This window comes from Phocoena phocoena, chromosome 19, assembly GCF_963924675.1.
Source record: "Phocoena phocoena chromosome 19, mPhoPho1.1, whole genome shotgun sequence".
In the NCBI taxonomy this organism is placed as follows: domain Eukaryota; kingdom Metazoa; phylum Chordata; class Mammalia; order Artiodactyla; family Phocoenidae; genus Phocoena; species Phocoena phocoena.
The window spans coordinates 43974716-43998524 of NC_089237.1; the positions used below are offsets into that span (position 1 = coordinate 43974716).

Consider the following 23809-nt stretch of genomic DNA (forward strand, 5'->3'; position numbering starts at 1 on the left):
CATATTCAGCCCTTAGTAGACCACACACAGAAGGAATTAACTCTGGGCTCAACTTCTTGAAAGAAACTGAAGGCTTTATCCCTGGATCTTGCCCTCCTCCCTTTGTTTGCAAAGTCTTCCTGATCTTTACACTCCCTGCAGATCCCTCTTCCTGACTGTCACCTCCCGGACTCTAAAAACGCTCTGATTGCCAGGGTGGGTCAATGGTTAACCCTCCAGCGGCTTTATATAAGCCTGCCTAGCCACCTACCTGCTACACTGTCGGTCCTGCAGTTCCCTGGATCTGGAGGGTGACCCGGCAGCCCACGTGGATCCACACCATGGCCACCTGCTGGCAGGGCCTGTGGGCCTATCGCTTCTACCTGATTGTATTCTTCCTACCCATTTTCCTGCTGCCTCTGCCCATCCTCATCCCGACTAAGGTAAGGACGTGGGGTCCTGGGCACAGAGAAGCTCCAAGGGAGCAGGGGAGGGGCCGTGTGGCCCTGGGGTTGGGCATCCTTAGGACCAGCATCACCCATTCATCCTTCCTAGCCTGACAGCCTAGGCTGTCACCGCCTGGTCCTCCTGAGGCCTGAGGAGTAAGAGGTCAATGGGAGGCTTTTGTTCGGCACCCAGTAGTAGGAACCCAATGTGAACTGCTTAGGTGCAATTGGTATCTACTCCCTTGGGAGGCAGGAAACCTAACGCCGTAAAGGAGGTGCAGGTGGAAGCAGGTGAGTTGACTGGGAGGGTATGAGCTGGGCTAGATGCTTGAGAGGGAAGGAAGGGGATTAGAAGGAAGCTGGCCTCAGACAGTTTGTGCATTTAAGAGTAAAAACAGAAAGAGGAGGCACTCACCTGTGATCCCAAGAGCTAAGTCTCCTGCGGAGGAGGGGTGGGAATTGAAGGAGGACATCCTGCCAGTGGGCAATACAGATGCACACCTTGAATGGAGGGGCAAATGCCACTGCTTCCTGCCCACCCCACGCAAGCAGCAGGAGTCATAACTTCGGCTCTCATTTACTGGAGCCCCCCACTGCACACCCTGTACCATGTACCCAGGAACCCTCTCTCTCATCTTATGACGCAGGTCTGCCTCCCATTTTACAGACGGGGAAAGTGAAGTTAAGTCACCCAAAATCCCAGGGCAGATCCTGTTTTCTGGAGGTCAGATAGTATACACTTTGGGGCCCCCCCCTTGTAAGTAAAAGAAGACAAGATCTTGAATCTAAAATTAACACGGGACTTTGGGAAGGGTAGGTCCAGGAGGCGGCCTTGAAGTCCAAGCTTCACAGGAAACCCCCCTCTGGCAAGTGGCACAGTTAGGCAGTGGCAGAGCTGGGGGTGTGGTCTGGCTACAAAGCCTGTGCTCCGGAAGGCTGAGACCTAATCCTGGCCCTGGCCTCACCCCACACCCACCGCCCCACCCTCACTTGTTCATTGAGCCATTTGCTTCCTTTAGTCACAGACAGGGAAATCGAGTCAAGATTTCTGTTCGAGGTATCCCAGAAGGATAAGGAACTAAGGAGGTAGTGGCACAGCTCCCGGTAGGTGACAGGGCCTGGCTGACCTATGAGATGACCCTCATCCCAGGCCAAAGCCAGTGGCATCTCTATGCTAGGGACCCATCAGATCAGTTTCCAGACAGGCTGAGCCAAGTGTGTTAATCCCGGAAGGAAGGACAGACAGGAACTGTGACGCCCATTTTACTCCCCAAGAAGGTACAGCCCAGAAAGATTTAGAAACTTGCCCTCGGTCACTCAGGAAAGCCTGAGTCAGGATAAGCCAGGCCTCCTTGTGGGAGTGCGATGTGTCAGGAGCCCCTGTGTTCCCTGTGCTGTACCCCTCCCTGCCGCCTGCTTCCCACCTACAGATGTTGTCTCCCCTGTCCTGACTCAGATGAACTGTCCCAGGTTCCATCTGCGGAGGCCAGCCCCTCCACTGGGGCCCTGGCTACCAGCCCCTCTCAAGGACTTTGCTCCTGTAATTATCCTCTCCTCTCCAGCATCATCAACTTTTCCCTCTTTGCCTCATCTCTCCCATCAGCATGCAAACAAGCTCTAATCCCTCTCACATGAAAAGACAAACAAACCCTCCTTCAGTCCCACAGTCCCTCCACAGATACCTCCTTTCTTTGCTCTCTCTCCCAAAAGAAGGCCTCAGAGACTGACTACACTACCCATCTCTCCTTAGACAGACAGATCCAGTCTCCAAGACCCTACCAAGCAAGAGGGCTCTTGTCAAGTTCCCATCAGCGTCCGTGTCACCAAACCACTGTTCCATGCTCACCTCCCTCACCCCCTCGGCAGCGCTTGTCACAGCTGGTCACCTCCTCTTTGTTATGCTGTCTTCTTTGTGCTTCTCCTGGTTTTCCTTTTCCTTTGACCACTTTTCCCGGCTACTTCTCCCTATCCTCGCCTGCCAGTGATCTGTTGTCTCCTGCCTTAAAAAGCATCTTTACGCTGATGATTCCCTAATCTGAAACCCCAGCTCTAATTTCCAAACTTGTATTATCCAACTAACACTGGACACCTCCCTGCTGAACATTTCCCTTTTTTTTTTTTTTTTTGCGGTACGCTGTTGTGGCCTCTCCCGTTGCGGAGCACAGGCTCCAGGCGCGCAGGCTCAGCGGCCATGGCTCACAGGCCCAGCCACTCCGCAGCATGTGGGATCCTCCCGGACCGGGACATGAACCCGTGTCCCCTGCATCGGCAGGCAGACTCTCAACCACTGCGCCACCAGGGAAGCCCTGAACATTTCCTTTTATGACACATACACATTGGCATATCCAGATCACAGCCCTGATTACTCATCTCAGCCGACTCTCCCTGCGATCTTACTCCTCAAGATATGGCTCAACCGTCCACCTCAGAGCCATTCCTGATGCCTTTCGTTCCTTCACTTCCACAAGCACCAGCAGGTCCTGTTGACCAGTGTTTTCGCCAAAAATACACTGAATGGAATCGCTTTCCACTACCTCCACTCTGGTCCTGGCCGCCATCTTTTCTCTCCCATCCCTACTCCTCCCCAGACCATTCTCTTTTTTTTTAATTGAAGTAGAGTTGATTTACAATGTTGTGTTAATTTCTGCTGTATAACAAAGTGATTCAGTTGTACATATATGTACATTCTTTTTCATAATCTTTTCCATTATGGTTTATCACAGGATATTGAATATAGTTCCCTGTGCTATACAGTAGGACCTTGTGGTTTATCCATTCTCTATATAATAGTTTGTATCTGCTAACCCCAAACTCCCAGCCCATCCCCCGCCCACCTCCACCTCCCCCTTGGCAACCACAAGTCTGTTCTCTACGTCCCCAGACGGTTCTTCACCCAAACTCCAGGATGATCTATTCCAAACATAAGATCACTACCCTGCTTAAAACCCCACAGAGGCTTCTCGTCAAACTTAAAATAAAATCCAAACCTCTCAGGGTAGCCACGAGTCGTTGGGGGCTCCTGCCCCGTATCCTGTCTCTTATTTGCTCTTCTCCAGCCTTTCTCTTCCTCAAATTGCTCATCTTCCTGCCTGGAATGTTCTCCCAGAGGCCTCCCTCTAACTTCTTACATGTCAGCTGAAGTCCGCCTCCTCAGAAAAGGCTTCTCTGAGCAGCACCGGTCATTTTTATTACAAAAACCTGTTATTTAAAGGGCTTTCGCTATCTGAAATGATGTTTTTTTTTGTTTTTTTTTTTGCGGTAGGCGGGCCTCTCACTGTTGTGGCCTCTCCCGTCGCGGAGCACAGGCTCCGGACGCGCAGGCTCAGAGGCCATGGCTCACGGGCCCAGCCGCTCCGCGGCATGTGGGATCTTCCCGGACCGGGGCACGAACCCGCGTCCCCCACATCGGCAGGTGGACTCTCAACCACTGCGCCACCAGGGAAGCCCTGTATCCCTTTATTTTCTATTTATTTTCTGACCCCCCCCTACATTAGAATGTAGTCTCCGTGAAGGCAGGGACTTTGTCTTTTTCCATGCAGAACCCCCAGTACCTGGCACATAGTAGGTGTTCAACAAATACTTGTCAAATGAGTGAATGTGGGCAAAGAGGGCCCCGTCGTGAATTCCTGCTGAGTCCCTGCTCTCTGCAGTGGATCCTGAGCTTACCTCCATGGCCCTGGGCCCTGAAGTGGGAAAGAGGAGGCCCAGACTAGGCTCAGGCCTGTGTCCATATAATACTTGTTGACATGTCTTCGGTATTTGTGTGTGTGCTAGTCATTGTACCAAGCACTTCAAAACACTAACCCATTTATTTCTCGAAATAACCTCTGAGTTACCGTGAGGTTACGACTGTTGTCTCCATTTTACAGACATGTAAATTGAGGCCCAGAGTGATAAAGGAATTTGCCTCAAGTCCCAGCTAGAAGAAGGCAAAGTCTGAACTGGAATCTGGCCTTGGCTAAGGCTGTCTAAGGATGCAAGGTAGTCCCCTGTTGTGAGTCACCACTTGAGCCATCTACCGCCATGTCCATCCAGCCGTCAGTCAATCCTTCCACTGTCGTTCAGTCTGGGAAGTCTGTCGAGCTCTTGCTCTGTGCTGGGGGTTACCAAAAAGGAATACAGATGTTCTGTCCTCAAGATGCTTTCAATCTAGAGGACCGCATGTTCATGCCACACAGATTATAGCCAGAAGTCTGCAGGAGCTCAGAGGAAGGAGAAAATCCTTCCATCTGAGTTAAGGGAGAATCTGAGTTAGGACTTGAAGGCTGAGCGAGATTTCAACAGTCAGAGGCATCAATAGAGGGCAGGCCAGGTGAAGGCAATGGCAGGAACAAAGGCGTGGGGATTGGAAATAGTAAGGAGTGTTTGAGAAGTTAGCAAGAGAATCCTAGAAATGCCCATTACCCACTGCGGGGTCCCAGTGATTGGGAGCCAGTGAGGCCTGAGGTCTTCTCAGTGCTTCCCCACCCCCTGCAACCAGATACCCAAGAAGCACCATCGGTGTGCCAGCAACCTTACATCTATTCATTCACTCCTCCGTTCATTCATTTATTAGGGAACAAGTATCGTGTGACAGGTACTGTTTAGGTGCAGGGGGTGGGAGGTAGGATTCAGGGGAACTTGCGATCCTGGGGGTGCGGGGGGTGTGGAGGGACACACAAAAAGCATATACTGTCCATGCAGTGAAAACCATACAGCAGGCTGTGACTATGGCTTGGGGAGGGGCTGCTCTAGATGCGGTGATCAGAGACGGCCTCCTGGGGTACTGATATTTCCCTAGGGCCTGACTGGCAAGTAAGAGCTAGCCAAGCACAGCTCTGGGCCAGGAGCCATCTAGGCAGAACACGTAGCGCAAAACCCAAGGCCAGGGGTGAGCTTGGCAAGGTGGAGGGATAACTGAGGCCGGCACGGCATGTGGACCTGAGTGAGCGGAAGATGACTGAGGGTGAGTTTAGAGAGGTAGAGAGAGGCCAGTCAATGTCAGCCCTATAACGTCCGGGGAAGGAGTGAGGATTTTATGCTGAGGGTCACGAGGGATAAATACTTACTCAGAGGTCAAAGAGCTAGTAAGTTAGAGTCGAAAATGCAAATACCTCCCAGGACCCAACAGACTCATCTGTGAAAACGATCTGCCCGTGGTGCCATGTTTGCCAGAACAGAGCTTAGCTGAAATCCAGACTGTATTCACATTAAGAACAGAGGGCAGGATTTCTTACTCTGAATCCCTGCATTCCTAGGATATAAGAACAGTAGGTGTGTGCGTGCACATGCGCTTTCAAATCTGTGTGACTAAAATACCCTTACTGCAAGCTATTCCTGAACCCCAAAGACAGACCAGGATTGTGGGCACGAAAACTGTGCAAGGAATTTGGACCTCGCTTCCGGGGCCTGCCTGGAAGGCCTCTATCTTCCCTGATAAACAATGCTTCCCTGAACCCTCTGCCCCTTGTCTGAATTCCGGGCCCCTAGAAAACACAACACAGAGTTTCGGGCATTGTGTAGATGCCCTGACTTATGTCCACAGACTACTTCTTCTGTTCATGAGGGCCCTGGTGTTCCCACTAATGAAACAGGAAGGCGGGGTGTGTCTGGTCAACACCCCCAGGGCAGTGAGGTGTGGTCCTTAAGTGTGGCCACGATCAGCGCTGGACTGCGTGAAGTCTGGTTTTCTGGCCTCGGAAGGTCCTGGGAGTAGGGGCCAGCCTCCAAAGCCAGGGAGATCCCTGGAGAAGAGAGAGAAGGTTCCCCAACTCGAACTTCACCCCCCAGATGACCAAATCATGTCCACACTTCCAGCACCTGCTAGGTGAAGGTCAAGAATGGGAAAGCCAAGGAGACTCTTCAGCGGTACGCTTTCCTGAACGGAATCCAGCAGCAGGGCCCAGGGCAGTTGTAGGGCTCGGATGCACGGAGGAGTGCGGGAACGCTTCTCTCATCTTCAACTCCCGCCTGCTGGTTTGTTCTTTAGGGGATGCAGGCGGGCCTGGCCCTGGCCCTGGCCCTGGCCCAAACTGTGATGTCAGGACTCTCCCCCGCACTTTTGTTTTCTCTGACACTCAGACCCATTGTTTTTCCCTTTGGCCTCTTAAAGCAAAAGATGATGCAACAAACGCATTCACATTAAGGTGCGGAATTAAACAAAGATCACTCAAATGAGATCAGGCGAGGCTAGGAAGGGAATCAGCCTCCATCCTTGCTTTCGGCAGAGCCTCAAAGGCAGGGGGTGGGGACGCTTTAGAGTGGAAAGAGGGAAGCCTTCAGGTGTGCCCTGACTGGAGGTTGTTGGCAGGGGGGAGCTGGAGGGGGGCTAACTAGAAGTGGGGTATCCTCTCTGATTGTCAGGAGAGCACATTGGCTTTCACTGATTACTCCTGAGTTGGAAGTGGAGGTAGCGAGCGAGTGGGGATCAAAAATTAAGGAGGCTGGTAGTCATTGAGCAAATCCTGCCCATTTGGGGTCAGTTGCTATGCAGGTGGTAGTTTGGCTACAGGGCTGGTTACCGCAGAGATTGTAGGACATATATTTGCGTATGGACTGGCCATTGTCGCCTTTTATGTGTAGTCTCTCAAAGGTATTCGGCATTTGCATGGGCCTATTACTCCTGGAATGAATATCACACACACACACACACACACACACACACACACACACACACACACACCCAGCCCACTCTGCACCTCCTTCCCCAAGTCCTGTCTCATGGCTCCTCTCCTTGGGGTCACTATGTACCTAGACACTCAGGAAAGGCACCTGGAGTTTTCCTCCTCCCACCCGACCCAGCAGCCATCACTCAAACCCTCTGTCTTCCATCTCCTAACATCTCTGGAGTCCGTCCTCTCTCTCCATCTCTACTGTCATGACTTCTCTGAGCCCCTGTCATCTCCCCACTGGACATCCCAGCAGGGCCACCTGTCACCTCCCAGCTTCTGTGTCTGCCAATCCACCTGCCACAGTACCGCAGGTGTAAGCCCCCTATTTTCATCTTGAGGTGATTTATTTATTTAATTAGGTGATACATGCACATTGCACGAAGTCCAACAGCACAAAAGGGTGAAACGTTTCCTTCTGTGACGAACGTAGACAACAAACCACGATAGTAAAGAACGATATTTTTGACTTTGCCACCAGTAGGTATCAGAGATATTTTCAAATCGTATGAGAGCTGTTGCCAGTCCCTTGACATATTATGTTAACCATGACTTTGAAATTACAGTAGTCATTAGCCTGTGAAGAGCTTAGTAGTTAAGAGTCACATTATATCACTATCTTACCCATTTTTTCATATTTTAATAACTGTATTTTGATATAATTGGTGTCCCTTGTAATCCTGTGCATTTTATTTAATGCATTTTAAAACATTATTCTAAGAAGGAGTTGGAAGGCTTCATCAGGCTGCTAAGGGAATCCTGGTACCAAAAAAGGGTAAGAATCCCTGAATCAGAGATTTTCCTATGTGTATACAAACACCTGTGGACACATTTTTTAAAAATACATATGGTGGCATCAGCGTAATCTTTTAATAGAAACACCAACCTGACAGTGTCACCCTCTCGGTTTACAATCCTTCAAGGGCCTCCTCCCGTTTTCACCTTTGTCTTCCAGATAAAGTCCTAGATTCCTCTCTTGGCAGGCAGGCAAGCATTACATCCCTTCCCCCACAAGAATGTATCTTGATCTTTTATGCCTCATTCCATTCCCTCTGTGCTTACTCCCTCATGCTAACACATTTTGCCCACCCACAGAACTCCTATTCATCCCTCAGTACCCGCTCAGTGTGCCCTCTCTGGAAGCCTTCCTCAGTCCAGATGGAGGGAGGCTCAGAGAAGGGGCCCCTTCTCAGGGACTCCATTCTCTGGTCTCTCCTTTGCAATGGTGCTGGCTGCCACCCAGGGCCTCGCCTCACTCCCCAGCAGCATCCCTACTTGCCAGGCGCAGAGGGGCAGTGGGAGTAGCCCACCCCAGGGCTAACCTTCAATCACCAGGACGAATAAGATGTGACACCTTTGAGAGTGTGGGCGTTTTTACTGCTGCCCAATGGCCACAGGCTGCTCTGTGCCCGTAACGGGTAAAGGCTGTGATGCCCACAGGTCCCCACCCTGCTCACACCCAGTGTCCAGAGTCTACCCTGGATTCCCTGGCACTACCATCTTCATTTGTATGTCATGTATCCACCCTGGTTCCCCAGCAGCCCGGGAGCAGGTTTCTGCGCCAAGGCCAACCCAGCAATCAGCTCACTGCCATCTACACTCCTCTACAGCTTAGACCTCCTCAGTCACACCCCTCATCCTCATAATAACCCAGCAAGGAGTGTGTTTCTCTTATTCCCATTTGTAGAAAAGGACCCTGCATAAAAGACAGTAATGTGTGTATAGTTAGAAATGCTCAATATTTCTTATGAAAAAAAAAAAAAAAAACCCAAGCTGAGAGAGGTTAAATACCTTGCCCAAGGACATGTGGCAATAAAACTGGGCCTGGGCGCTCAGGTTTCCTGACCTCTGACCTTTGTTTCCTATCACAAAAGAAGCAAGTTGCCAGCCTTGGGGTTTGGAAGCCATCTGAGGCTTTATCTCTTCTCTTCACTGTTGGCTTTGCCAGGCAGCCCGCCATGACTACAGACCAGCCCACACAGGGCACTCAGACTCCCCGAAGGCTGGGGCCAGGTCTGATTCATGTCTGTACCCCAGTGTCTGACATTCATTCACTCATTTATCCAGTGTCAGCTCCGTAGAGGTGCCAGGCACCCTGCTAGTGTGAGCAGAAACAGACCCAGACCCTGCTCCCTGGAGAGTAAGGTCTGGCGACAAAGGTTGATATTCATCATGAGAAATTTGTACAAGCAAATGTTTAACTACAGGCCGTGATGAGTGCTATGCAGAAGAGGTACAGGGGCATAGGCTGTGAAAAATGGGGAATATACCCCTGAAACCCACGGAGGCTTCCCTGAAAAAGGAATATTTGAGTTAAGATCTCAAGAATGAGTAGACATCAGGTGAGCAAAGTGGGGAGGGAAGACAAGAGAGGAGATTAGGTACAAATGCCCTGTGGCTACAGGGAAGATGGAGCATTTGAGAAACTGGAAGAGGGCCACTGTGGCTGGACCAGAGAGAGCAAGGAGGAGAGGCACAGACCAGCCCCCAAATTTTCCTAAGAGCAGTGGGAAAGCCTGCAGGGATTTGAGCTGCTTTTAGGGGTGTGTGTGTGTGTGTGTGTGTTGGGGGACAGGGTGTGGATTAAACAGGTTTGTGCCTCAAGATCACTCTGGCTACAGCAATAAGAAGAGATTTCAGGGGCAAAAGAGGAAGCTAGAGGTGAATAAGGAAGCTCTTGCAGAAATCTTGGTAACAGATGCAGGGGCTTGGACCAGGCTTTTGGCCCAGAGCTGGAGAGAAGTAAAGGGGGGCATTGGAGGTGTTGAACCAGCAGGACTGGAGACCTGGAGCAGAGAGGTTATTTGTCCAGTGAAAGCCTGATGAGCAGGCAGGAGGCCCAGTGTCTGCCCCTCAATAGCAGGGACAGCCTGGGGGGAGAGAGGAATGGGGATCTGACCACGGTAGTTTCCTGGCACAGCAGGGCCAGGGGCCCAAGTGGGAAGGAAGGATTTATAGACCCAGGCCAGCACCAGCAAAAGAGGGAGGGGCTAGAGACAGGGAGGCAAAAGAAAGTTGACCCCTGTCCTTCAGAGCCCAGGCTGAGAAAGGAGTACATTCTACAGCCAAGGAACAGCTGGGGAACAACTAGCCTGCTGGACCGCAGAAGGAGGACGTACTGACAGAGGTAGAAAGAAGAGCATTAGCCGCCCAGAGAAAATTCTTCCCTGCTGGTATCTGAGCTCCAGAAGGGGCTGCCTCAGACAGGGTGCAGGCTGTGCCCTCTGCCGATGGCATTTGGAGTCGTGCAATGTAGCATGACTGGGGAGTAAGCCAGTTGGGGCCCATGCCATAGGCCACCAGCTGAGCTTGGCCAGCCCAAGATGCATTGAGCTGGGCAACAAGGCAGAGGGTATAAGGCGGCCCTGGAGCCCAGGTCTGATTCCCGACTTCCCACTTCTAACCCTGGGGATACAGATCGTGGAATCAGACACATTGCGGGGCCAAGGAGAAAGGATCCCCCAGGTTCTGTTCCCGTTTCTGAGCCATGAATGCCACTGGCTGTCTGGTGAAGACTGTGGGCCCTTCTCAGAATATTGCTTTGAAATGCACGAAATAAAATGTATAGGATGACAAAGGAAACCAACCATTTTGAAATACAGTTATAAAACTATGAAAAAATTAATTGCAATTCAGAAATACAGATGCTTCCTTATTAAAGCATTAAAAAAGATCTAGTGTTGGTATAATAGCTACCATAATTTCAAAAGAGTGATGAATGTAAACAATATTTTGGGATATATTTTGAGTCCATTGCAACCACTAATCTGTGCAGGTACCAAACAGCTGACAGCCACAATCAAGTATCTGTGACAAAATCGCCCATAGCAACGTTAACAGCTATGTGGTGTTGGGAGTTCCCTGGTGGTCCTGTGATTAGGACTTGGCGCGCTTTGTGGGCCCGGGGTTCGATGCCTGCTCGGGGAACAGGAGCAAGCTGCACGGCGAGGCACCCCCTCCTACCCCGCCCACCCCCACAAAACAGCAGCTCTATGGTTTGGTTGCCTCTGTTCATAACCTTAGTTAGATGTTAGCTAAAAGATGAAATTGTTTTCCCATCCAACTTCATGAATCCTTGGCATTCCACGCCCCATTTAAGAGCCCCATGAACCAGGAAAAGCAGGTCAGCGAGTTACGGACCAACTAACTCTACAGTTGGACCGACTACCCAGGAGGGTGGGATGGGGACATGGGGCCAGAGCCACCAGGGCCAGAGTAAGCTTCTGAATGGAACTTTGAAAGTGGTTTTGGTTTTGATCCAGAGACAGACGGACAGACACGGAGAGGGACACCAGGAAGTTGTAAAGGAGTAGAGGAGCCACAGATTCAACACACTGATGCTCACGGCTCTCTTTGGAGGGTGCAGATGGGGACCCAGAAGTGAAGGAACTTGCCCGGAGCCGGGCAACAGGAAGTGGCAGGCCCCAGCGAAGACAGTTCCGTTTGGATCCAGAGCCCTAACTCAGTCCCGTACACCCTGCTGGTCACAGCGCACCTGAGGCTGGGGGACACCCTCCAGTAGCAAGGGAGAAAGCTCAGGGGAGAAGCAAAAAGCTGGGGCTCAAGAACCAGATGGCCTGGATTCTTCACTGATTTGTGTGACTTTGAGACATTTACTTAATTTATTTGCACCTTTGTTTCCTCATCCGTGAAATGGGAACAATAGTCATTACCTCACAGAGCAACTAAATGTCATTAAAAACCACCTGAAGTGCATAGAGCACCGTGCCTGGCATGGAGTAGTCCTTGACGATGCTTCTGCTGTCGTTATTAGCAGAGCTTTCTTCTTGAATCAGCAAAGGCATCCGGCCCAGCCCCCACCCCTTTTCTCTGGCCAGAGAATTCTGGGGGGTGAGGGCATGGGGGCCACACCAGGGTTCAGAGGGCTGGCTTGCCCTTAGCCCCATGGGAAGATGGGTAACAGGCTGTGCACACTGCAGGTGAGAAAATGGTTGAAGAAACAGCAGCTTCAGCAGAATCTACTGCCCGCTGGGGGAGGAGGAGGGGTGGGTCTCTGCTCAAGGATCAAGGTGGCCCCACCCTTTGTGCCAATGAGTTCATGTCCAGGGTGAGAAAGTGGTGGAAGTTTCATGGAAAGAAATTGAGCCTGGCATCAGAAGGACTTGGCTGGGCAGGCTGGGTGCCACCCCACCCCCCAGGATGCCACTGATGTAGACTAGTCGGGGAGTGCTCTTAGAATTATGCAATCCTGCACACCTTGCCTGGGTTCCAACCTGGCTCTGCCACTCCCTAGTTCTGTGACCCTGAGCAAGCCACATACCTTCTGGAGGTCATCTATAACATAAGACCACCACACACATCCACGGCTGTAACTACAAACATGAAAACACCCAGCTCCTAAGAGTTCCTCAGTAAACAGCAGCTTCCTCTCCCCAAGACCTTCCTTCAAGCTTCAGGGTACTAAAGGCGTGAGGTATAAGGGGTGAGCCCAGCCTATACCAGGTGGAGAAAGCAAGAGGGGCAGGGCAGTAGAGACAGGTAAGAGAGGAGCCCCCAGCCCATAGTCCCAGCAGGCAGCCTCTTCCTTTGGCAAACAGTGGGCAGGTGTCCCAAGGAGGGTTGGATGCCAGGCACCCCCTTCCCTGGAGGCTTCCTTCTGGCTAATGATTCCCCCATCCTCCCGCCCCAGGCCTGGGGAGAGGCTCTGTCAAGGAGGGTGGGCCCCTGACATCTGGGGTTGTCTGACTTCATTCCTGCTCCAGGTCCCCTCCCAGACCTGAGGTCAGGCCTTTCTAGCTTTGGGAGCCTCATGAGGGAAAGGGGGGTCTCTGGTACCCCAAGACTCACAAGACTACGACTCAGGGTTTACTCCACAATTCCCCGCACAAGGCGGGGATAGGGGAGTTATGTGAAACAGTGGTCATGCCAGGATTACTAGGAAGGAGACCCCACTATTCCTAAAACTTTTCAGTGGTTTATTCATTCAGAAAAGATTTGCTCTGAAGCCTCCTGGGTCCTGAGCTCCAAGGATCCAGATACAAAACTGACTCTGTCTTCATGGAACTCAGCTCCTAGCAGAAGGAACAAATACTACTTAAATCGTCATACAGATAAATATACTCTTACAGGCTCTTGATGAAGCAGGGAAGGCCAGGGTACCGGGCAGGGATCCGCATTTCCCAGGCCCCAGTTTCATCTAGATGAGCCCCCATCTCATGTAAGGATCCTCACCTGAGCCCCCTGCCGTCCCCAGGGGGACTGGATTATAATCCAGTGGCTGGATTATAATGTCTAGGCTCCCCAAGGTCAAAGACAAGGTGGTAAGTGTTTTGCTTTGTTTTCTATTTCTATTTTTAAATGGGACCTTGGGCTCAGGAATCAAGGACTGTGAGTTTCACAGGCTCTCCCCACACTGTTACAAACGGCCTGTTTTCTCTGGGGACAGGAGGTGACATGACTCTGGGACACAGGCCTGCCCCCTCCAACAGCTTTGCTGTTCCCCTCCCGCCTGCAGGAAGCCTACTGTGCCTACACCATCATCCTCATGGCGTTCCTCTGGTGCACCGAGGCTCTGCCCCTGGCTGTCACCGCCTTCCTCCCCACCGTCATGTTCCCCATGATGGGCATAATGGGTGCCTCCGTGGTAAGCCTCCCCACCCACAGGACGACGTGCTCCCAGGGATGGAGGGGGGTCTGCCCTAGGACGCTGATGACGGAGGAAGCTTCACCACAGAACAGGGCACACGGAAGAGGGGTCCCTGCCTCTGCTTGGCAGGTTGGGGAGCACTGAAGAAGGAGTCAACTAGAAGACAGGGGGGAAGGCATTCTAGAAATGCCAGGTGCATGGTTGGTGTCAAGAGTTAATTCAAAGTGGGAGCAACTAGGCCTAGATGAGGGAAGGAAAAGGGGGCCTTGACAGCCAGCTAGAGAGTTTGTATCCTTCTAGTTCAGTGGCTCTGAAACTTGAGCAGATGCATCAGGATCACCTGCAGAACTATTTAAACACATTGCTGGCTCTACCCCAGAGTTTCTGACTCAGGAGATTTGGAGCAGGGTCTAAGCATTTCATTTCTAGCAAGTTCCAGGTTGTTGATGATGCTGGCCCAGGGACCACACTGAGAACTGCTGCGTTAGTTTCTAGAAAGAGCATTAAATGCTTTATCTCCTAGTCAATGGCTTGCAACAGGAGTGAATTCAGGTTAGATGATGTCTCAGTCATTCCTGAGGGGAGAAAGAATGACTTTGGCAGGAAGACAGGACACTGGTTAATATTAAATGGCAGATGATCCAAAGACCATTTCCATTTGGGTCCAAGAGCCCAGGGGACCAACCTCCGTTTGCGGGAATATCAGTGTCGGCACCCTGTGCGCCCAGAGGCATGGGGGGACCCCTTCCTCCTGCTCAAATGTCCCTGCCTGCCAGGTCAGCACTGAGTACCTTAAGGACAGCAACATGTTATTCATCGGGGGGATGCTAGTGGCCCTGGCCGTGGAACACTGGAATCTACACAAGCGCATCGCCCTCCGCGTGCTTCTCACCATCGGGGTGCGGCCCTCCCTGTGAGTTCCCACAGACCAAGTCTGGAGGACCTGGGGTGGCGGTGTGCCCTTGAAGGGATGCTGGAACACCCGTGTGTCTGTCTGTCCGTCGCTAGGCTGATCCTGGGTTTCATGGTGGTCACGGCCTTCCTGTCCATGTGGATCAGCAACACGGCCACCACTGCCATGATGGTGCCCATTGCCCATGCCGTTCTGGATCAGCTGCACGAGACACCCACGGGCACGGATGCTGAGGAGGGCAGGAACAACCCCGCCTTTGAGCTCCAGGAACCGAGTCCCCAGAAGGAAGAGACCAAGCTTGATGAGAAAGGTGACGCCAGGCCCTGCCCCGAACCCTCAGTCCTTGAGGAGGGTCTGAGGCGATGCCCATGATAGGAGTAGTCATCCTGGCACGTTTAGGGAGAGAAGAGGGAAGCAAGAAGTTCGGTGACCAACGTGTCCTTGGTTTGCCTGGGATTTTCCTGGTTTTGAAATGAAAAGTCCCACAGGCAGGGAATTCCCTCAGTCCTGGGCAAACCAAGATGCTAGGTCACCCTGGCAAGCTGAGAGCGGAAGCCTGGGTGGGTTGTCAGGGATCCAGGCTCCACTCTTCCTGTGTGGTTTGGACAGTCTTCTTCCCTTCTCTGTGCCTCAGTTTCCCTCTCTCAGAAGAGGGGTTGGGCCAGGTGGTGTCTGGGGGGATCACTCCGGCCTGAGACTCCAGGGAGTGCTGGCCCTTGCAGACCTGGAAGCAGCCTCTGCCCTCCCCCCAGCCTGGGTCTAGGCTGCTCAGTGACAAGGTGCCCCAGAGGCCCTGGAGCTCCCACCATGCTCCCCAGAACTGGCCCTGCACGCATCCCCAACCTGAGCTCTCCCTTGTTCCCAGACAACAAGCAGGATGGCCCTGCCCACCCTGTTCCTTCGGAGTCCAGGGCACAGCAGAACGAGGAGCAGCTCCGCTTCACCCAGGGCATGAGCCTGTGTGTGTGCTACTCGGCCAGCATCGGGGGCATCGCCACGCTGACCGGCACCACAACAAACCTGGTACTGCAAGGCCAGGTCAACTCGTGAGTGACTGAGTGGGAGGGGGTCTGCATTCTGACTGGGGGGCAAGTGGAGCAGGCTGGTCACCGGGAAACGTCACACAGCAGCCTGAATCCCTCTTCAGGATCTTTCCCCAAAATGGCAACGTGGTGAACTTCGCCTCCTGGTTTTTCTTTGCCTTCCCCACCATGGTCATCTTGCTGCTGCTTTCCTGGGTGTGGCTGCAGTTCCTCTTCTTAGGCTTCAAGTAAGTGGTGGAGTGGGTAAGAGCTGCCCAGGTGCCTGCCCTTACCCTCTAGGAGCTTCCAGTTGGGTACCCAGGTAGCCCTGCGGAAAAGGGCATAATCACCATCCCGGTGAGAAGGCCTCTCCCTCCCAAGGCCCTTCTGTGCACTTGGCCCGCCCCCCCATTTGAGGGAATTACTGTTTGGAGAGTATTAGCCCATCTATCAGATGAGCAAACTGAGGTTCAAGACATGGTACACAGCGAGATGTGTCAGTGCTGGGACTGAAAACCAGATCTCCTGATGCCCAGGCCAGGTCCCATTCCATAACAATCCCCAATCCTTTGGCAGGTGCTTAAGAAGCACACGCTGTGAGCATCGTCGGTTACAAAAGTCCTTGTTGTGCTCCTACTGTGTGCCTGGCCCTCTGCTAGGCACTGAGAACACTAGAAGCATTAGACAGTCCCTGTCCTTGGAGCTCACCACCTAACGGGTGATGATAAGGTAGGAGCAGTGACAGAGGAAAGCCCAGGTGCTGTGGGAGGACAGCCCAGGACAGTGAAGATTCTAGAAGTCCCCTGGCAGAGATGATGCCTGCACTGAATCTTGTAGAGTTAGAAGTCAGCCAGGTAGAGAACGAGGTAAAGTCATTCCAGCAGCAGGAAGAGCTTGTGTACAAAGGGCCTTTGTACACATGCTGGGTTTGGGGGAACTCTAGTTCTGTGTGACTGAAACACAAAGAGGATCAGCGTATGAAGCTGGAGAAGTAGGCAGGGGAAGATTATGGGGAATCTCATGTGCCACATAAAGAGTATGGACCTTGCTCTTGAGGCCAAGAGTAGTAAAGAGGTTCTATTCCCACTTCCAGCCCTTGATTACTAGTAGTCACTAGAGCTCTGAGTTGAAAATCATGTGACACCCTGCTGGAGCTCAGCTGGAATCAAGTCTGGGATTGATTAGTGATGTCTGCTATAGTACAGGCTAAGAGTGGTGGTATGACTGTTATTGTGGGTATAAGTTGTTATTTGTCCATCCTGCCCAGGCAGTGGGGAGCCATTGAGAGTTTTTAAGCATTGCTGCTGTAACATTGCTTGGGCAGGTGCAAGGAGGCTGGATTGAGGTTGGGGATGGTACAAAGCAAAGTGTTAGTCAAAGAGACCAGCACAGTGCTAAGCTACATCAAGGATTCAAAGATGTGTGAAGCACGGTTCTTCCCTTGAGGAACTCACAAGTCCAGCAGGGGAATTGAGATTTGCCCAAGTGAAAAGTTAAAAGTCAAAGTGAGTTAAGCACATGGAAGTGGGCTGCAGACTCCTGTTCCTCAGAGGACAGTGTGGGTGGGGCCCAGGCTGGCAGAGGACGCCCAGAAGCAGTAAGAGAGGGAACGGAGGATTTCCTGAAAGGCTATTGGAGGCGGGGAGAGATGAGTCAGGGCCAGAAGGAGGCCTGGGGTCTAGGCCTCTAGGGCCTCCTCACTCTGGGCAAGGGAGGGCTCAGCAAAAGAGAATTCCTGGAAGGACAGAGGGGTCAATAGGGCACATGGAGCAGGGACAAGCACAGGGAAACCCAATCCCCCATCCTCAGCCTCCCCTCTGCTAAATAAGAGCCATGACACCCCAGAGTCTTCTGCTCTTCTTCCAGAACCTTGGGAACATTTACAACTCATGGGAGTTCCCTGGCAGTCCAGTGGTTGGGACACAGCACTTTCACTGCTGTGGCCCTTGGTTCACTCCCTGGCCTGGGAACTAAGATCCCTCAGGCCGCGTGGCACCGGCCAAAACAACAACAACAACAAAACCACAGGCACTCACAGCCCCTTGCTCCCCTGCCTGGTGTGGTGCCCTTACGAGCTGTCCCCATCCCTACCTGCAGCTTCCGGAAGAGCTGTGGCTTGGGGGACCAGATGAGGAAACAAGAGCGAGCAGCGTTCGAAGTCATCCGGAGAGAGCACAAGCGGCTGGGCCCCATGACCTTTGCAGAAAAGGCTGTCACCATCCTCTTTGTCTTATTGGTGGTGCTCTGGTTCACTCGGGAGCCAGGCTTTTTCACCGGCTGGGGTAACCTGGCTTTTTCCGATGAGAATGGGAATAGGTGAGCACTGCGGGGAGGAGAAATACTTCCAACAGAAGGGAAGGGAGCAGGGCCCCCAACGCAGAACAGGAGGTAATGCTGGGTTGAGGTGGGGGGAACTTGCCAGGAGGGGTTGGCACATCTGTGGGAGGGGCTCCTCTCCAGCCCCCCTCCATCCTGTGACCCTGAGCAGCCCTAAGCCGCTAAGCCTGCCCTCCCTGCCCCGCCCGCAGCATGCCATCCGATGGGACAGTAGCCATCTTAATCGGTGTAATTTTGTTCATCGTGCCCTCCAAGATCCCAGGGCTGACTCAGGAACCAGGTAAGCACCTGGTCTGGGGCAGAGAAGGGCCTCTGGGCAGACCCCGCCTTCTGGCATGTGACGTCCCTTCAACCACACTCGGCAGGAGTAGACCAAGCCCAGAGAAGCTGGGGTGATTTGCCAAGGGCACAGGGACTCAGGGACAAAGTCGTGATGTTGCAGAACTGAGGGTCCCTCTCTTCCATGCATTAAGCTCTGATAGGGACCCGCCTGTACAGAGGGGGGGAGGGAAGGGGAGGAAAGCCTGTTGGCTCTTGGTGACCCATCCTCTTCTGCTTGGGGAGTAGGAAAACCAGGGAAGCTGAAGGCCCCTCCTGCCCTCCTCAACTGGAAAATAGTTAAAGAGAAGATGCCTTGGAATATCGTGCTCCTTCTGGGCGGCGGCTTTGCCCTGGCCAAGGGCAGTGAGGTGACAGACCCCACCCCCTCCCCAACCCACTTGAGGGAGACCCTGTGACAGGGACAGAGGGGCCCTGCTTCTCTCCCACACAGGGGAGCCCTGACCCCCCACTTAGGAGCCCCCTGGTGGGCAGAGCCTTTGCAGCAGCTGGAGAAACAGGTTAGAGCCCTAAGAGAGGGGGAGGAAACACAAGCCATAGGGACCTCTCCGTAGTGGGGGCTTCTCTGGTGAGCAGGGACTGTACTCGGTGATCACCCAGTCCATCCCCTCACCGCCTGCCAGACAGAGAATGCCAAAGCTTTAGCACCAGGGAGTAGTTGGCTGGCATTGGGTTGACGCAGTTTGCCGGCTGAGGCCACCAGGGGGCACCATGATCATACCCAGCCAGGCTCTGGGGACCGGGTCGTCATTCCCCATAGCCTCCATCCAAGAAAGAAATCCCTGAACCTGCACCCCCAGGCCTCGGTGTTCTGGCTAAGCTCATTCACTGCACGGACAGGAGCTATCCTGGGTCAGGGATTGGTTAGTTCCTCTATCAAGCGCTCACTGACTGTGCCAAGCGCTGTGCTGGGTGCTGGGTGCTAAGTGGGCAACATTGTATATACTAAAGTCCCAGCTCCCTGGGGCTCACAGTCTGGCATTATAGGTGTGGGCAAGGCAAGACCTTGGAGCTCTTCTGACCCTGTGAACTGTCCCCGTCCCCCTGTTGGCCTCTTCCCAGCCTCTACCAGGGCCCTTCCCCTTCTCCCTCCCTTCTGGGAGCAAGGTCGCCCCCTGTCCCAACCTGCTAGGCTGGAGGGGGCAGGCAGAGGGCTCAGGTTGGCCAGGAACCTCCTGAAGAGAGGTCAGGAGAGCAGGAGTAAATGGGGTCAAAGGTCTTTACTCTCCCCAAGCCCCAGGTTTCCCAAGAAAGCCCCTTCGCTTCCCATCTGACCCTTCTGCCCACACCCAACTGTCCTTCAAGAGCAGTAGAGGGGGCCCCCAGGTTTCAGCTGGGTCTCATCTTCCCTCCCAAGCTGCCCTTGTCTCTGAAGATTCTAGAGAGGCGCAGGCAGGAGCAGGACCCTCCCAGAGCCTCAGCAGGGGACTCCGGGGCCCCAGGCAGCCCAGCCTCCCACACACCACTCTCCTCGCCTACAGGAATCGGGCCTGTCGAAGTGGCTGGGGGACAAGCTGACCCCGCTGGAGAGCGTGCCGCCTCCCGCCATTGCCTTAATCCTCTGCCTCCTGATCGCCACCTTCACTGAGTGCGCCAGCAACGTGGCCACCACCACAATCTTCCTGCCCATCTTGGCTTCCATGGTGAGCTGGCCCTGCAGACACACCTCCTCCAGGCAGCCCTTCTGCCCACACTGCCTGCAGAAGTGTGGGGCCCTGCCTGAAGGTCAGAATGACCTGTCTGCACCTCCTCTCATTTCTGGGAAAAGACCCCTGAGCTTCCACCCTTCCCCAGGCTCTTCAGTAACTTTGGGCCCCAAGGCCCTCTGCCCCCTGACTCACTCCATCCCTGATGATATCACCCCTGGAGTATCCTGATGGGGATCACTGGTGGCCTCGCCCACCTCCCTGGGCCAGCTCCTGTTCTTGTCATTCCTGAGGTGACGGCATGAAATTGCTCCCCGGAGTGTCCCCAGCCCCTTCTCCAGGCCTTTGATGATGACACCCACAAGCCCCTTTGAGATCCGTTTTATGGGTCCCTCCCCTTCCCATGCCCCACAGGGCAGGGCTGCACACTTATCCCCTCCAGAGAGGTCAAGGGGCCCTTTCCAGGTCACCAGGTACCTTCTGGCAGAAGTGGTGGGTTCATGGCCAGAGTGTATATTGGGGTGGGGATGGCGGTTGTCCCTCAGAGAGGGGAGCAGGAGAATGGGGGCCACACCTTCCCCTCTGGGATGGAGACTGCGATCAGCTCTGCCCCACTGTCTCCCCCTCCAGTCTCAGGCCATCTGCATCCACCCTCTCTACGTCATGCTCCCCTGCACGCTTTCCAGCTCCCTGGCCTTCATGTTGCCTGTGGCCACCCCGCCCAACGCCATCGCCTTCTCATTCGGAGGCCTCAAAGTGACAGACATGGTGAGTGGCAGGGGTCTCCAATGCCTCAGCACTCCCTGCTCTGTCTTTCCATCTTGGTGGACCACAAAGTAGCTTAAAGCCGCTGAGATTCTCAGAGTTTAGAGTGGACCCTGTTGGGGTGGGTGGCAGCGGGGGAGGCTGGAACGTGATCCCCAGTTGGAGTATCTTCAGGTCCTGCCAGCCCTAGGCCACTGAGAGGGAGAGGAGGGGTGAGGAACTTAGGGAAGGCACCAAGATGCCAGGCACCCGGACCCAGGGATATGGACTCAGAGAGAATGACTCAGGGCTCTGGAAGCTCCCCTTTCCCCTGTGAGCACTGGGATTAAAGCCGGTGGTAGGGGCACCTCCTAGTGCTGCAGGTTAGACCCAAGGGAGGACTTCCCAGGGAGAGGTTTGCTAGTGAGAGAGCTCCTGAGCACCTATGAACACCTAAGGGATGGGTACTGGCCCAGCTCAACACCCACTCATTCAGACTGGCTCTCCTCACCCCAGGCCCGAGCAGGATTCATGCTCAACATCATCGGGGTCCTGGTCATCACGCTGGCCATCAACACCTGGAGCATCCCCATGTTCGACCTGCACAGCTTCCCCTCCTGGGCCCAGTCCAACACCACAGGCTTCTGTGGGGTCAGCCAGGCAAACGTCACAACACCCAGCCCCTAGAGCACGGTATAATCTGGCCCAAGCCAGGAAGACCCACCTCGTTCCTATTCCTCTGAGCTGGGAGGGGAAACCCAGGCTCCAAGGCAAACATTGAGAGAAAGGCACATGTATACCTAACCTCATGTGTGTCTTCGAGGGAGATGTATGTGAGCTCAGTCCTACGTGTCTGAGGAAAGTGTGTGTACGTGTATGTGTATGTACGTGTGTGTGTGTAAAGATGGTGTGTCATGTGAGGATGTTCTGCAAGGCGGCTTTGTGTGTGTGCTGATCCTAGGTGGTGTGTACTTGACAACGTACACTTGCGAGGTCACAGACGCGACAGCGTGCTCTGTCTGGCACTCCAGGTCTTTGTCTCCCCAGCTTGGTGGGTGACCAGACCCTTTTGTCCTCTATTTATTGAAACTCAGGGTTGGAGCTGCCTGGGCAGCAAAGCCTACCAGCAGTTGCCATGGCTACAGTCTCTGGGACCGGCCCAACATACTGAGTTCCCCCCAGCCTCTAAGGTCTGGGGGGAGGTTCAAATATCAGCCCCATTAAAGTCTTTCAGTAGAATCTGTGGTGGTTTTTCACGGCACTTTCCAGGGCTTCTCCCCAACATGGTTCAGACCCCAGGTTGGGAAATACGCTGGGAGGGGACCTGGCATCTGTCCTGTATGGCGGCCCCCTTGGCACCCCTCCCACCCAAGGGAGAAGGTAATGGCCAGGGAGCTCTGCCAAGGCCTGTCGGAGTGGACGCAGCCACCCAGGAAAGCAGCACTGACACCACCCGGCCCGGCTAATTGGGAGCTTCCACTCCCTGCATGTCTCTGAGAAAACCAGCCTCCCCGTTCGTTCCCAGAGCCCTCCCTGGGCATTTACGTAAAACCCTCTGCCCCTGCCAACTCCTCACGGACCCCTCCACAGCTGGAAAAACCAGTCCCACCAGACCAGGGGAGGCAGGCTGACCCATGCTAGATGCCCAGAAAGAGGGACCCTCACCCCAAATGGCAACCTGCGGCAAGAAGGATACAGGTGAGACTCACAGGAACAGGTTCAAAACTATGGCCTTCAGAGTCCAGGACCAGACTGCACTCTGGATCATTCTGCCTCCCAACCTCCCCTCCCCCACTCCTCTGCCTCTCCTCCTTCATGAATTCCAGAGTTTTCATTTATCTGGCAAGGCAGGGTGGGGGTGGGGAACGATGTCACCACATCCATCATCCATCCTGGAAGCTCAACATCCCTTCCTGGCTGGAAGTTCATCTAGATGGAGGTTTCCAGGAGTTCCCTTCTGCTGCAGTGGGAGAATAAAAAGAGATCTTTACCATCACTCTCATGCCCCGTAAAACAGGGAAATGAGTTGTGAAGAAAGAAAACCAGAAAGGATTTAATTCTGGATTTCCCCTCTGGGCTGGGCCTGCACTCAGTACTCCCAGAGCTGGGGGTTTGAGGGTTGGGGGAGGGGGCTGCTGCATGGGGGAGAACATGGCTGTCCCCAGGGCACAGGAGATCCTGACAGGACATGCCAGACATCCAGCAGAATGAGGAGTGTCAGGAGAGGGGCCCTGCCCCCATCCCAGACCCCCAGGCTGGCATTCTTCACTCATGAAGCACAGTCATAAATCACGGCTCCCACCCAGACCCACACTCGGACCCTCCCAAGGCCCCAGGCGACAGCCCCCTCCACTGGGAGTGGGCCAGGCCCAGAGTGGTGGGACTCCACCAGTGGCTTACCCGCAGTGGGTTCCTAAGGAGTAGTCCCAGCCCCATCTGCAAGGAGGACCCTCTGCCGCTACTTTCTTTGGGACCCTGGTTTGGTACCCACAGTCCAGCCCTGGCTGCGGAAGAGATAGGTGTGCTTCCTAGGGGACACATGGGCCTCCACTGTTCTCAGCTCCCCTTTGGACCTCTCCACTTCCCCGTCAGTCTGGCTCAGAGAGGGCCAGATGTGGACTGAGACCACACAGCAGCCCCAGGGGATGACTGGGCTGGCCCTGCCTTCCTTCTCAGGCGAGGAGGTGGATGAAAACTGGCCTAAGGGTGGAGGGGTCTGCTATGGTGGGTGCCCTGGCAGGGCTCAGGACAGGCTTCCCCCAGGTGCTTAGAATCCATCCTTCTCAGCAGGCGGGAGGGCGTACGGGAGGCAGGCGGCACCTGTTGTCCTAATCACTGTCATTAGCTGGGCAATAAAGAAGCACGGACTGGGCCTTTGAAGAAAGGGCCGTCAACCCAGGTCAGGCTGCGGGCGGCCTAGCAGCTCAGCCCCTCCTGGACACACACACTCTGGGCTGCAGGTGGATGGGGCTCTGCGGGGATGGGGGTCTATGCCCTCCCTGCCTGGCCACTCACACCCCTTCCCGCCGTGGCTTCCAGGAAGGTAGCAAGGGGTTTTGAGTGTCTCCTACGAGCTGAACTTGCACAGTGCTGGGACTCAAAAACTTCTATGGTAGTGAGCTCCCCGTT

General features: G+C 53.8%; 1 protein-coding gene across 1 annotated transcript; it reads left to right on the top strand.

Annotated features, from left to right (window-relative positions):
• The first annotated feature begins 261 nt into the window (after positions 1 to 261).
• SLC13A2 (solute carrier family 13 member 2) lies at positions 262 to 21919 on the top strand. Its single transcript, XM_065898166.1, has 12 exons — positions 262 to 422; positions 13548 to 13676; positions 14456 to 14592; positions 14688 to 14902; positions 15458 to 15638; positions 15740 to 15862; positions 17712 to 17930; positions 18143 to 18231; positions 18519 to 18640; positions 19772 to 19933; positions 20567 to 20704; positions 21197 to 21919. Exons 1-12 carry the CDS (start codon positions 321 to 323, stop codon positions 21365 to 21367), a joined length of 1788 nt encoding a protein of 595 aa, XP_065754238.1. The 5' UTR covers positions 262 to 320; the 3' UTR covers positions 21368 to 21919.
• The last annotated feature ends 1890 nt before the right edge of the window (positions 21920 to 23809 follow it).